At 37.4% G+C, this 13,828-nt stretch overlaps 1 protein-coding gene across 1 annotated transcript in view; it reads right to left on the bottom strand.

Annotated features, from left to right (window-relative positions):
- PCLO (piccolo presynaptic cytomatrix protein) overlaps positions 1-13,828 on the bottom strand; it is a 368,844-nt gene that overhangs the window by 85,199 nt on the left and 269,817 nt on the right. The window contains exons 11-13 of the mRNA XM_064504922.1: positions 6,959-7,067; positions 6,260-6,327; positions 3,414-3,625 (exon numbers count right to left, since the gene is read on the bottom strand). Of these exons, the coding sequence (XP_064360992.1) occupies positions 3,414-3,625; positions 6,260-6,327; positions 6,959-7,067 (389 nt within the window). The remainder of the gene's footprint in view (positions 1-3,413; positions 3,626-6,259; positions 6,328-6,958; positions 7,068-13,828) is intronic.

The raw sequence follows: 13,828 nt of genomic DNA, 5'->3' as shown, positions 1-13,828 counted from the left end.
ATTGCTGATGAAAGCAATAAAATCCTTAGAGAGTCTTTTTATTTCATTTTTCTTTTCCACATGTTTGTTAGTAGTTGAAGCATAATTTCATCATTTGCTTCAAATTTTGGACTCTCAGCAAATGCTGTTCTGTTAAATGGTGGTGCCCTTGAGCCACCCTGACCGTACCTCTAATCTGCAAGCCATCAGTCAAACAAGAAAGCTCCCTGGTTCTGTAGCAAGATTTGAATATTTTTGCATTCTCTCCACACGTGCTTCCTTGGTTGATGCAGCAGAAAACAAAGGACGCAAACAAGGACAAACTTACTGTTCTCTGAAGACCAATCTAGAAACCATCTTTTCCTGCTTTTCCAGATGTGAACAGCAGCCTGACAGACTATTCTGGGCCATTAGGATTTCTCACACGTTCTGAGAACAGTTAAAGCTATCTGTTTGTTTTGCATCCCCATCCCCCCAAACTTACAGATTTTCTCAGGACATTGGATGATAATTTTTCTAAATTAGGCCAATATGGGACCTGCACCTCTTGGACAAGAGCATGTTGAAATCAGGGCGGCATACTACCCATTCCAGGTTCGCTATGAAGATACATTCCCTTAGTGACTCAGATCTCAGAAGGACCAAAACTAAGGAGAAAAATCCAAGCCAAACACTCCTGCAGTAGAAAACAAGGGAGACAAACAGTCAAAACCTGCCTGTTATTCATCCGAATGTCTCTGAAGCCAAACTGCCTCCTCAAAATGCATCAGTCTGAGTTACACAACAGAACTCCCAGATGAGGCAAATTTCATGCTCCCTGTTCATACTTATATTTACTGTCCTGTGTGGCTTTATTTTTTGTTTGTTTTACATGCATTATCTTGCCTTCCAGTTGTGTTTCTTTAAGAAGAGCTTTTCAACTTTTCCAGAAAAAAAATAGTTGATTTTGCTGAAACTGTATGTGCCTTTCAAAAGTAATTCTGGTGGAAAACTTTTTACATCAGCTTTTCTTTGGTACCTTACAAATCCTGTAAAGAAGCATAATTAATCGAAAAGCTCAAGACCATCACTAGGCCACATATAGTTCATATAATGTTTTGAATCCTAAATGATTCATCTAACTTGCATGTATTGGTAGCAAACAACTAAAACCTGTTTGGTCCTTGAAAAAAAATGTTCAAAGAGAATTTCACTCCTTTTGCCAAAGACAGTGAGCTATCTGAATATCATGAAAACCCTGCAAGTAGGGCATAAGTGGCTTATATTTCTCATGCTTTACCTTTACCCCTACAAAGGGATTATATTGTCCGTTAGTAGTTCGGACCTCAGTCTATACTAGCACTGACAATGCCAATCCTACAAAATAACAGGCAGTGAGCTGTACATGTCTAGCAAATAACTGTGAGATATTCTACACAGTCTGATATTCCAGAACTCTGAATGGCAAAAAGATAATTAATCTGGTTCACCCCAAATATCGTGTAATACAGAATGTCTCTTCTGTCAACTGAGGCTGTAGGAGGGTTCAGACATAAGGAGAGGGCATGGAGAATTTGTGTTGGCACTTTCAGAGGCGGTTAAAGTGGGGTAACCCTTTAACTGTGCAGATATTTTGCCTTCATCTATATATGTCTGTAAAAAACACGTGCATTTTTAAGTTCGTTCATTTCTATAGTGTCATTAAATCTCTATACTCATTTATAAGGCTGTGATCCAGTTTTTCAGAAATAAACAAAGGATGTTTTAAATATTTACCTGATTAGTTTTGACTTCTGCATCCCTATATGAAGGCACTAGTTGTAATATCTTTTTGTTTCATCTTTAGAAGACTCCAGATGAATTTTCTTAAAAAATTACTAGATCCTCTGTGAACCAGGAAATGGAATTTATGCCCCTTACGTTAGGTGACCCGCTACAGAGCCTAAGCTGGGAACCTGCTCCTCTTAGGTGGGCAGAGAGAGGCACCTCTCCAAGATGATACTGTACAGCAGTGCTTTCTGGATCTCCGCTCACTATTCAGGGAGTTTAGGAGTGTGATTCCTCCAATAAAACAGGAACACCTTCAGTGTAGACACCAGCACCTGTGCTAAGAAACCTGCCCTTTCCTTAGATTCAGTGCATGTACTTCAACAGCAGGATCCATCTGGTCTCATGATAGGTGCAGTAAATCCAGACATAAGGATTTAACATGTTCATCATAGATCTGAATTACTTCAAAAAAAAAAAAAAAGTCTATGGGAATTCTGGTCAGACAGAACTACTATGCTAAACAAAATGATCAATAAATATCTTTACATTTTCTGCTAAATTGCCAGGGGGAGGGGAGATTTTTGTGTTTCCCGTCTCACAAAAGTTACATAAGCATATTGAGGAGCTATGTGAAACGATGTGCTCTTTGAGCGGGCACTGTTTTCTATTTTTGGCTTGTACGTAACACAACCACAGTTCAAGTTACAGTCAGCTTCAACCACACAAAAGTACAAAAATAACAATAGTGTGGTAGGAATCCCCTAGTGACAGGGTCTTTTTTTTTAATCTTGGCAGAACCAGGTGGGAATAACTATACAGGTTAAAAGCTAGCTGGGAAGCACATTGTAAAACAATGGGAAGCCTTGCTTCCAACAGTAAGATAGCAAGACGCTGAGTATTCAGGATAGTCATTTTAGAAAAAAACCCAACTTTCTATTTTGCAAATTGTGCTAGCAAAAGCAGTCTTCACAAGACTGATTTTTATTTTGGGTGGGTTTTTTTTTGATGAAAATGTAAAAATAGAATAGGTGACCTGATCCAGTTTTCACTGGGGAAAAAAAAGGCTACTAAATTCCCACCTGCCCTCACCAAGTATACAGGTGGGTGCACAAGGAGAAAGAAATTCAGTTGAGAAATGGACAGAATGTGGCAATGAAAACGTGAAACTATGGTTAACAAGTTCACAGGAGTTAGATAGTGAGAAAATAAATTTGCTATCAAAATGTATTTTTTACTCTTTTCCTGGCTTTCTGAGAAATGCTTAATGCTGCTACAATTATTCATGGCTTGTAGCACTTCAATAGTAGCTTAGTACAGAAAGGTAAATACCAGTTTTTACTAATACAAGCTTTTTCTGTGTAATTAGTACCTTACCCATCATGTAGCATACAGCTGAAAAGCAATACAAACAAAGACTAAAAGGGGAAATTATTTCATTTTAAAGGAGTAGAATTAAGTTCAAGGAATCTATTTTCAAAGAGAGTCCAGTCTTGTATGACCTCAGATAAACCACATAATCCCCTTTTCTTGCTTCCAGATGGTATAATTTAACAGTAATATTCATCACTGTCATGGAAATGGATCCATCAATACATGTTTAGATCTCTTGCTACACTACGGAAGATAAATAGACAGTTATTCTTATGATCAGAATGATATTTCCACATAACTGAGAAGCTTCTTACCTTACTACTATGCCGCTTTTTGCTCACTGAGGGAGAACCAGGCTGACCGGGGCTAGGAACAGCGCTGGAGGCGGCAGAAGTGGTTCCAGAGTGGATGTGAGATCCCTTTTCCACTCCTGAGGAAGCAACCAAAGGGGCCTGCTGTAGAGAAACCTTCTGGAGCTCTGCAGCCAGCTGCTTAGGATCAACCCCCGGGGACTTCGCTTTATCTACTGGATTAAAGTAAAAGAGCTTTGCATTGATAACTGCTAACACATTCAGCTCTATCTTGCTGTGGTACAGGAGCAGGATATTGATCTTTACAAATTTTCATATCATTTGCTTGTATAATTTGAAGATGCAAACGCCAATCTATGAAAAACAGAGGCATCCCCCACACGTAATTTCAACATCCCAATTTTAACCCATTTACTCTGTTGAGTCAAATAGCACTATTCATCTCACAGGCTCTCTGCAAAGATGACTCTCTACCTGAAGTAAATTAAACCTTGGCTGATCACTTTGAATCACCCTGGAGCAAATGACTTTGTTAAAGACTGGCCTGTGCTTCAGTCCCCTATTGAGAACTGCTCCTGTTTCACCAAGCATCTGAACTTTACTAGAACAAGTTTTAACCTCAGCTTTTTTTGAGGTAAATAGATGTTCAATAAAACTGAATTCTGCTCCTGAGATAGCTAATTTATAGAAAAATAAAGCAACTAAGATGAGTTTAAAACTTTAGGAACAAAATGAATGCAAATTCAGAACCACAGCCCATATTCATCTTCCCTTATTATACACCCTTATATGCGGCATCTGTGTTAGTGTGTCCAAAGTGAGTGGTGATAATTTAGCCCTTGTAGCTGACTTCCCCCTTCCTTTTAACAGACAAATGAGCCCCAGTTTCACAGGTGCTTTGAAGTGCTAAGACCTAAAATGATATTAGACTCAGCCTGCATTCTAGAGTCTCAAAAGTATTAGAGTTTTCAGGTCTTTACTACAGTCATTGATCTGGTTCTGCTAAAGATCAGGCAATATAAAATTTCTGCATATTTCTGTTCCTAATTCACTGTTGTGACAATGTCTGGCAAATTGCTTGTTTGTAGCTTATTATGTGTTACGCTTTTCCCAGAGACTTAAATTCTTTTTCACCTGGACAGCAAAGGGGAAGGCAATATGTTAGCCTTATCTTGGCTGCTGGGCTCAATTAGGTTTAGCTGAAAGAAACTGCTCCTTTCCAAAGAGAACAAACAAACCTAAGAGAAGCAAAACCTCAGACCTACCTCAAAGCTCTGTCAGACTCAGTTTTCATTTGCAACTAATATCGACTATATCAATTTTCAGTGAAAGCTAATTTCACAGTAAAGAGATTAATAGATGTGACGTGCTCCATGGCCATAAAATGGAGAATTTAATCCAGCTAACCCATACACTGATTGATAAAAGTGCAGCCACGAAACCACAGACCCCAGTATGGAGCCCTGAGAAGTGGGTACAATTACCATTTAATCTGCACTGAGCTGTGTAAGGGGCTGCGTTACTAGCAATATTGTGGATGTTGGTTCAAAGTCAGATTAGGACTATGTAGCCGGCAGTCATGGTACTGACTGCGCAAAAGGAAAACCCCCCAAAACAGCTGTCATCTTAGAAGTCACATAACAGAACTTCACACAAAGTACCCTCCTATTATAGCCCCATATCCTAGCAAATACAGCATTGTCATCACTGGCAACAGGCCACAGGCTTTGTATTAAGCTAACACAGGCCTCAGGTCTTGTCAGGTTTTGTCTGAGCTTATTTCAGCTTACTGGGAGGTTTAGGCTGTTTAGCTGTAACAGAAACTGTCTAATGACCAGGTAGCTGGGACCTCATTAGTCTTAGTTATGCTTCGCTCTGTGTAACTGTGTGGTATAAGGCCAACCGCTAATAATTTTCACATATATATATATATACACATATGAATAACAAGTAATTATGCTGTGTAGAATGAACTGTTCATGGCTCTAGACCCCATGACTCCAGACTCTAGACTACGCAGCTTATAGTAGCACAAGCCTGGGATGACGGCAGAGACCTTGAAGCTTTGGGCATAGGATGATAACTGAGGCCCAGGGCTACCAGCAACTCAATGGTCAGTTACTGCCACTAATCAAAACTTAGGAGCTGGGCAAAATCAATTTTAGGAGCAACAAAATGAACAAAAACGAGGTACCTAAGATATGTAAAATGTACAATATACAGTAAAGTCATATGTAATATAGAGTTGCAGACCAGGGAAGAAAGTGAAGGGTGTGAAGCATGCTAGAAAATATGTAAAAATGGCCTCAAGAAGACCCTGAAGTGAAGAGGAAGGAATCATCAACATCATGCACATCCCAGCAAGGAGGAGGAAAACACTCTCCCACAAACATCATACTCCTTCCAGCCAGTTCCTTAGGACACTGTCAACTTCCTGCAATGCCCCCAGACTGACATCACTGCTCCAAGGAGCAGTGGAAGGGGGAGCACAAGGCTGCAGAAAAAAAAGAGTAGCTAGCAGGAGGTTTTCCCTGTATAACAGATGCTAACTGCAGTACTGCTACTGAGATGTCCTTTGTATTAATTAGGCAATTTGGACTGTGTCAGTATCAGTGGAATTGGTCTACTAATAATAACTGTTTGTTGTATTTTGGTATGCTGTCATGACTTTCAATTAGACGAATAATAAATTTTTGGCTTCATATGTAAAGTGTGGTCCCTTTTTTTGACTATAAAAAGATTTCAAAGGTAACACTTGGGTTTACAGTGCTAATATCCTGGTCTATACCATATCTGATTTTTAGCTGCTCTCCCATCCTTAAATATCAAAGCAATGGCTTATCACTTACCTGCCTTTACTGAGTCATGCAATTCCAGGTGCTGGGGATTCTCAGAATCTGAAAGCATGTTGAGGTCCCTAAAGAGAGCAATGAGAAGCCTGAGACAAAAGAAACTCTTTCCTCATACCCTCATTATTGTATTAAGTAGATAAATGAATAGTGGTTCATGACAGAAAGCAGCTCCCAAGCATGGCCCCTTCTTAGCTGATATATATATTAGCAATGCTGTTAAAGTCAAAGAGCTGAGGAGAAAAGGTTCTTTTAAGGTGAAATCTTTAATGGATTGAACGTGAATTTATACTGGAGTACATACATTTCTCATGATGCTTAAATGACTTTCATCTAAAGGCTATATATTTCAATAAAAATCAAGTCAGTGAAAATTATCATTTTCTCTTAATGGCCAGCCCCAATAAATTCAGTGAATTGTGTGTTAATGAGAGGAGATTGTGGCCTGAAAATGGAGACAACCTTGTTTATAGAAGTATAATTAGTAAAATCTGCCTCAACTTACATTTCCTTACGACTTTAAAAGAAAAAAGGACAAACATATAGACTTCCCAAACTCACACTGAACTCTTTTGCTAATTATTCCATTGGTGCTTCAGGGTAACAAAGGTTCCACCTTAACAACTGTAAATAAATAAATAAATAAAAAAGCCATGAAAAGCCAAAAAAATGGAAACAGAAAGATGGGGAAAAACTCACAGTCTTACACATATTTCTGCTTCCCCACTCTGTTGAATAATAATACTTTGGACTTCTTCGTAAGTTTTTCCAGTCAATGGGATGCTATTCCATTCCAGCACCTGCATTCCTAAGATGGCAAAACAGCACCAGATCAAGCACTCATTTTTCTGACAAAGGCATCAGATAGTCTACTTAGACAAGATGATTTGATGTGACATTCAGTGAAAGTTGTTTAAATGGCACAAAACATTAGCAAAGCCCTTTCACTTTGCACTGATGAGACCTTCGAATGTTATGATTCCATCAGCTTCAACTTACCTGTACAAACAAGTTAGGACCTGAATTTCCTTCTGACTCAAACTCAACATGCACTGTACACAATCTGGGTTGCATGATACTGAAAAACTTTTGCAAGGCCAAAAACATGCACACTAACCAACATGGCAAGAAAACAAACCATTTTATATATTAGACATTTCCTAGCCAGGCATCATCTTGGAAGATAACTGTAGACAGTCTTCCTGTGGGGGCAAATAGCTGCTGAGTAGTTGAGGCTCAAAATGGCACTAATTTTGTGAATGTGATTTGGTGATTCAAATGCATTTTCTTGACTGTGTCACTAAAAAAGAATATAAATATATGAAGGCATTTGGACTAACTGGTTTCAAGTGAAAATCTAGCTCAAAGTTTCAAATATCAGCCTGGAAATATAAAAAAATCAGGCTTAAATTTTACTTCCACACCTTTTCTTATGAAGAAGATGACAAAGTGGTTGACAATAATTCATTCCAGAAGATAGGAATGGAGATATAATAAACAGGCTGAAAAATATTGAAATAATCATAATTCTAATCTTTTCTGTCTTTTTATTGTCTGCCTCAGGACCGAGGCAGGGAACTTGGTATGGAGCCAGGTATCATGAAGTAAACCACTGAAGTCACTGTGGGGAAATTTTATGCTCAGTATTTGCAGAGTCAAGCCCTCTGTAAATCATATCAGAAGTATTCTGATAACGTGAGAAATCTTGGGGGTTACAGCAGAACATTTTCAAAGGACACATTGCAGATTTATATCAGGGAGTTAGGGCTCAGGTTCTGAAAGCTGTATTCATATTTTGAGTAGTTAGTCAAAAGAGTTACTCCAAAGAGATTAACTTCTCACTAACGTACATAATAAGATCAAAATCTAACCCTCAGGCTCTAGCAGTATAATTTTCTTAATGGGACAAGTTACTGAATTCTTAATATTTCACTAAAAGCAGTATATTATAAAATGTCTGAAAACCACATCATCTGCACAGCAAAGAAAATCACAAACACTTAGCTTGCTATCACTTACACAGATAAAATCTGGTCTTCACATGGGTCATATTTTTATTTTGAGAATCCTGTGTCGTTGCATACAACAAATGGGAAAAATAATGGAGTAAAATGTGGAGATAAACTCATAAGAGAACACATTGTTAAATAAAATATAATGGTAATTGTTCACAGAATAAAGCAGATGAAATTATGTGATTGTGAAAAAATATGAGAAATAAAGACTGTAGTCATTATTCATATTACACCATTTTCCATAGGATTCCATGTTTTAGGATTTGAAGTATCAGATTTTTTTCCTAACTTTTCTCAGTAAGAATTTAGCATCTTATTCACAGCAGTCAGCTTACAGAAACACAAACTGTGAAGAATGACTAAAAAGTGATACTCAGAAGGCAGTAAAACCAGCTGCTTGCAGTCAAAATAGGTTTGCCTCTCTCTAGAATTTAGCCCCTTTAATTTACCAGCCATTATTCAAAAGGATGATCTTCCTTTTGCTTGTTAGAGTAGATCTGATTTTAAGCTCAGTTCCACTGGAATAAACAAAGAATAACTACGAAAAAATGCAGTTCCTCTTTATTTTCTGCTGTATAAATATAACAGCATGTAGTCTGTCTTTAGAAGACTTCTAAAAAGGAAGGAACTAAAGTTATTTGCAATGTATGCCCTCAGAAAGCTAGTACAGCATAGAATGTTGGGTAAGACAGTAGAAATTCCTTGAGTAAGACAAAACAAGCCATCACTTCCGTATACTAGAGGCAACAAACAAGAAGAGAACTGGAAAGTTTTAGATATTTGAGAAAGTGGGTAATATCCTTTTCTAAAAGAAGAACCTTCCTGCAAGCACCCAGTTACCTATGTCTATCACATACCACTTGCAGAGCTTCTTGAGAAAATTTACTGAAGTATATGCTGGTGAGGCTGTTATCAACAAGTTGCTTTAACTTAAAAAAAGTAGCAGAAAGAGCCTAACGGAGTAGTAGTGCAGTGCTGGGACAGCTAGGCTCCTTCACCTAGCAAATCTAGTCTCATTTACTTTGATGAGAGTTTCGGTCTTGAGTGTAATGCCACCATGCTAAATCACAGTAAGGCCACGGACACACGAACAAAGAAGGGAGCCGAAAGGAAATTGAATCCCACCAGCTTTGGTTCATGCAGAGGTCCATTTTACACTCTTGGTACAGAGGGAAATTGCTTTTTTGAATGCCTTGTGGATTCACATATGTTCAAAATCAAAGCAACTTAAACATGACTTAACTGTTCAAGCTGGTAGCCCTAGGGCCTAAAAGAAAGGATTTTAAGCAAGAAGTTGATTTCTGTTTTGTTAAGGAGTAACTGCTAAATATTTTTTTCATCAAAAAAAAATGCTACAAAGAAAACTCTTAAAGGAATACAAAGAAAACTCTTAAAGGAAATGTGAGTTTTATCAACAAAAAGAGCAAAAAAAGTACCAAGAAGTCAGTGAAGAGTAGTGATAATAAGACTTTCTCCCTAAAAATCAGCCATATCCTGCAACTGGTCTTTGGTAGTCAGGACATGTGAGTCACATTGTCAGAACTCCATACACATCAAATCACAAGGTTAGTGAGCAAAAAACAAACTAGGAGAAGATCAAAAACTTCATTGTTCCATGGCAACTCTACTGACAGAAGACCTAGTAATTACCCTGATAGTCCAATCCATAATTCCTGTGCTTCTAGAATCCTTTTTTTTTTTTTTTTAATTGGAACTGTTACTTCCCGCATTGATGGTGAGCGACAACTTATTTTTAGCAATATCAACTCACACAGTCAGCAGATCAGCTATAATTATACATCAAGACCTCTGCCCTGCTCCGCTGAGTGTGCTGACATTTGTCACGATTTACCCAGTCTCTATTTGGTATCTACTTTATGGTGAGACTGAGAGCATGGGATCAGGAGAGGTTTGTTATTTTCTACTGAATACTATTTGATTATTCTAGAGAGGGAAACTCATACATGCACAACTGCCATGAAGACATCCACATTTAGTTAGATTAATTACATCTTTTCCCTTAAAAAAAAGCATTACAGTCCTGTTTTGAGAGAGAAAAGCCTGTGGCAAACACACTATGAGTTTGTCATGTTCATATCCTCCTCACTAGGCATCTGCTACTGTCCACAGTTGGAGACATCAGCAAAGTCTCCACCTACCTTTGCTCTGACACAGTGTAGCCATTATATTCTTACAATTTATATATACTCCCAGAAGTATCACTAAGATTCTGTCCCAAAGTCCCATGTATTTGTTACAATTGCTATTCTCAGTGCTTAAGCTAAGCACTTGCTCCTGGGGGCAGGTCCGTCGTGACGCAGCCCAAGTGAGGAAGAGCCACGTGTTTCATCAAAATGGTCATAAGAAGGAGAGGGTGGAATTATTAAACTATATCATATTACTGTACTTTGTAATTATTTAATGCTTAACACTGCTCAAGATTGCCAGGCTCTTTTAAGCAACTAGTAAAGTGTTAACTTGCATTATTTTTGCACAGCCATGAATAGGCTAATTATTTGCTATCTGACAAAAATAAAAACAAAATAAAAACTGCAGAACTGATTTCTTTTTCTGACAGCTTGACTAGTTCTCTGACAGCTTCTGAAACAGAAATTAAATACTGATGAAATTTGAAATCCATTTGTAACAGTGAAGGGTCAGGGGCTATTCAGAAGTTGCTTCTGTCAACTCAGGATGAAAGTACTTGAAATAATGATCTGCAGTCCCTGTGTAGCATTCAGCATGTTCTGTTGATCCCTGAAAGGTCTGTGAGATTTTGGGAAAGAGAAAAACCCTGGATAGAGGGTTTTAATACTGTGGAAAAAAAAGTGAGTTTGGGCTCAAATCTAGGGCCAGACCTGAACTTACAATGAAGTATACAAGTGCTCAGGAGCCTGAATCCAAAACCAAACACGTGAAGTTGGCGTATTGAAACTTGCTTGGACTGGCTATACGGTTGGAATTGGGATCATCCATTTAAAGAGTACATTAATTTTTATTGCCTATGCTGAACAGCTAAGCGCTCTAATTGCTGGATATGCAGAGTTGTAAACATTATATGTGGATCAGCTGTTAGAAGAAAATGTTTACAGTGGAATAGCTTGCTTAAGCTCGTGCAATAGCTGTTCAGTCTTGTACAATGTTTTACAACTGCGCAGTTGAAAAGTGCAAAATGCAGCTCACCACTAACATTCAGCTGCATGTATAAAATAACACACCTTTTAATTTTAGATGTTTCCATATATTCAAATTAATTTGCAAGTATTGCAATATTGCAGATATTGAAAATAGTTAAAGTTTGCTTTCTGGATGATGCTAGTGCTTCATACACCTACGCTGTAGCTCTAAGTATTGAAGAATGTAGAAATACCATATTTTGGGCACATCAGATCTGCACTGTGATGTCCTTGAAGAATTCAGAGTGAAGCTCCATGAATTACCTGATTTGGTCTATTTTGACATAAAAAAAGTAATTGTTCCTTACTCATTTCAGCTCCTGTACTTGAGTGGGTATGTACTCAAAATGCATACCTGCTTGTTCATAAAGAGGAGAAAAATCTAGTGATGATGAAAAGGTCTGCAATATTAAATGAGCAGAAATTAGTTTCATAGATATTATTGAAATGTGTGTGTATCTAAATCTCATAGCTTCTTTTAAAATCTTGGTTTGCATTTAATTTAAAAAGTTAGATATAATTGCACCCTGAATCATGAATCACAGTGTTTAGAAGAAATTTAAACTAAAACATTTATACTTTACTCTCATACCTTTTGGCCCAGGTAAGAACTATGGTCTTGTTCCAAAAATTAATACAAAAAGACCCTTAATTTTCAAAGTATTTCCTATGCTACACTGCTGCAGAACCCTTGATACTGAAATTGATTCAAAACATTGCTGCTTTCAGTGGTTAACAGTGAGGATGAGATGACATCATGGTTGTGTCATCTCACAAAGAAGTATATTCACTTGGGAAATAAAATGACTTAGGGCAAAAAGTGAGTGATGTCCTACAAAAATGAAATATTAGAGGATCTTCATGCTCTGAATTGGCAAATGTATTAACCTAGAAGCATTTCAGGATCAGATCTCTTTCAAGTGTATAAAATCCACGTTTGTGGTCCAAGGTTTGACGTAGGAGTTCTTCGTTCTTAGATCCCTTAAGAGATTCTGCAAGTGGAATGGGGCTGTAAATGATCCTTAGCACAGACCCAGATGATGATTCTCTTCCCCCTTATACTAATTTAAAACTCTATGAACTCCATTAGCATTACTCCTGATTTATATTAATGTAAAACACACTCCAGCTCAAATGCTTTTTTAATTTAGTTATTAGATACGGGCTGTGCAATAGCTAGATACAAGAGAATCAAGTTTTCTTAGCTATACTTATATTAAGAAACTGATTTTAATTACTGTTAGCATAGACAACAAGATAGCAAACCTTTTTCTGTAACTTTATTCTGTATTCTTTATATATATATATATATATATGAAGAACTAAAACGTTGGTGATGCTTAAGGTGTCTGGATAAAAAAAAAAGAAATGCAGACAATTTTTAGAAAGGAAGATGTCTTTGTGGGTTGAGCCTGGATTTGGAAGGGCTAGCATCTGTTCCTAGATCTATCCTAGCCATTCTTGTAGCATTTCTTTTTATATCTGCTTCCTCAATGGTGAACAAGGGCAGAAATATTTCTTTGCTTCATTAGGAAATTGCACGGATATATATTTTAATGCATTTGAAGAGCTTCTAGTCTGCTTGAGTGGCTGCTCTTAATAAATACTTGTCTCAGTCCACCATCTGGGTGATAAAAGTTGTGCTGTTTGACTGACTATTGTCGTGTATATGACATTCCTATTGATAGAAAAGCATGAAACAAATTATAAAATATTCAAAGAACAGCTTCCAAACAGAATAGGTCTTGCTATTTGAGTCTCTGACTGTCAGCTGGAAGACACAACATATATGTTTACATCCATCTTCAGTTTTTTTCCACATTGTCTGTCCACGTCTTATTCATCTTTAAGACATGAGCTGGTTGCATGATTTGATTTGAAATTGAAAGGAATCTGAAAATCATCAAAGGATTTTATGTTTCTGAATATGAGTCCCAATATAGCTACTTCAAATACAGAAATACTGAGCTGAGACATGGAACATCTCTTGAATTTTATTCCCATCTACAACACAAAGAGCACTATTACAAAGTTAATCTTTGTCGCTTTGCATGCACTGTTACACTGCAGTCTCCTATTCAACATACTCAAGGTGCCTGAGAGATGATAAAATTTTGTTGTTTGGCTTGCGACTAGGAGTTAGTAATTACTTAAAAAAAAATCATACTATACATGTATAAAAACTATTTTTTTTACAAGCCTTGGGCTTGCTTTCCTAATGAAAATTAAAAAGATCTAGGCATTATGATTATTAAAGCTTCTGGTTTTGGTTACACTATAGTTTTACATACAGATTGCTTGGGTTTATTCTCTGCTTCTTCACACCCTGTATAGCTTATTCTTATGCAAAATAAATGTGTCACTCTGTTGTATTTTTC

Source organism: Dromaius novaehollandiae, chromosome 1, assembly GCF_036370855.1.
Source record: "Dromaius novaehollandiae isolate bDroNov1 chromosome 1, bDroNov1.hap1, whole genome shotgun sequence".
NCBI lineage: Eukaryota > Metazoa > Chordata > Aves > Casuariiformes > Dromaiidae > Dromaius > Dromaius novaehollandiae.
This window is presented reverse-complemented; position numbering and strand designations above follow the sequence as displayed.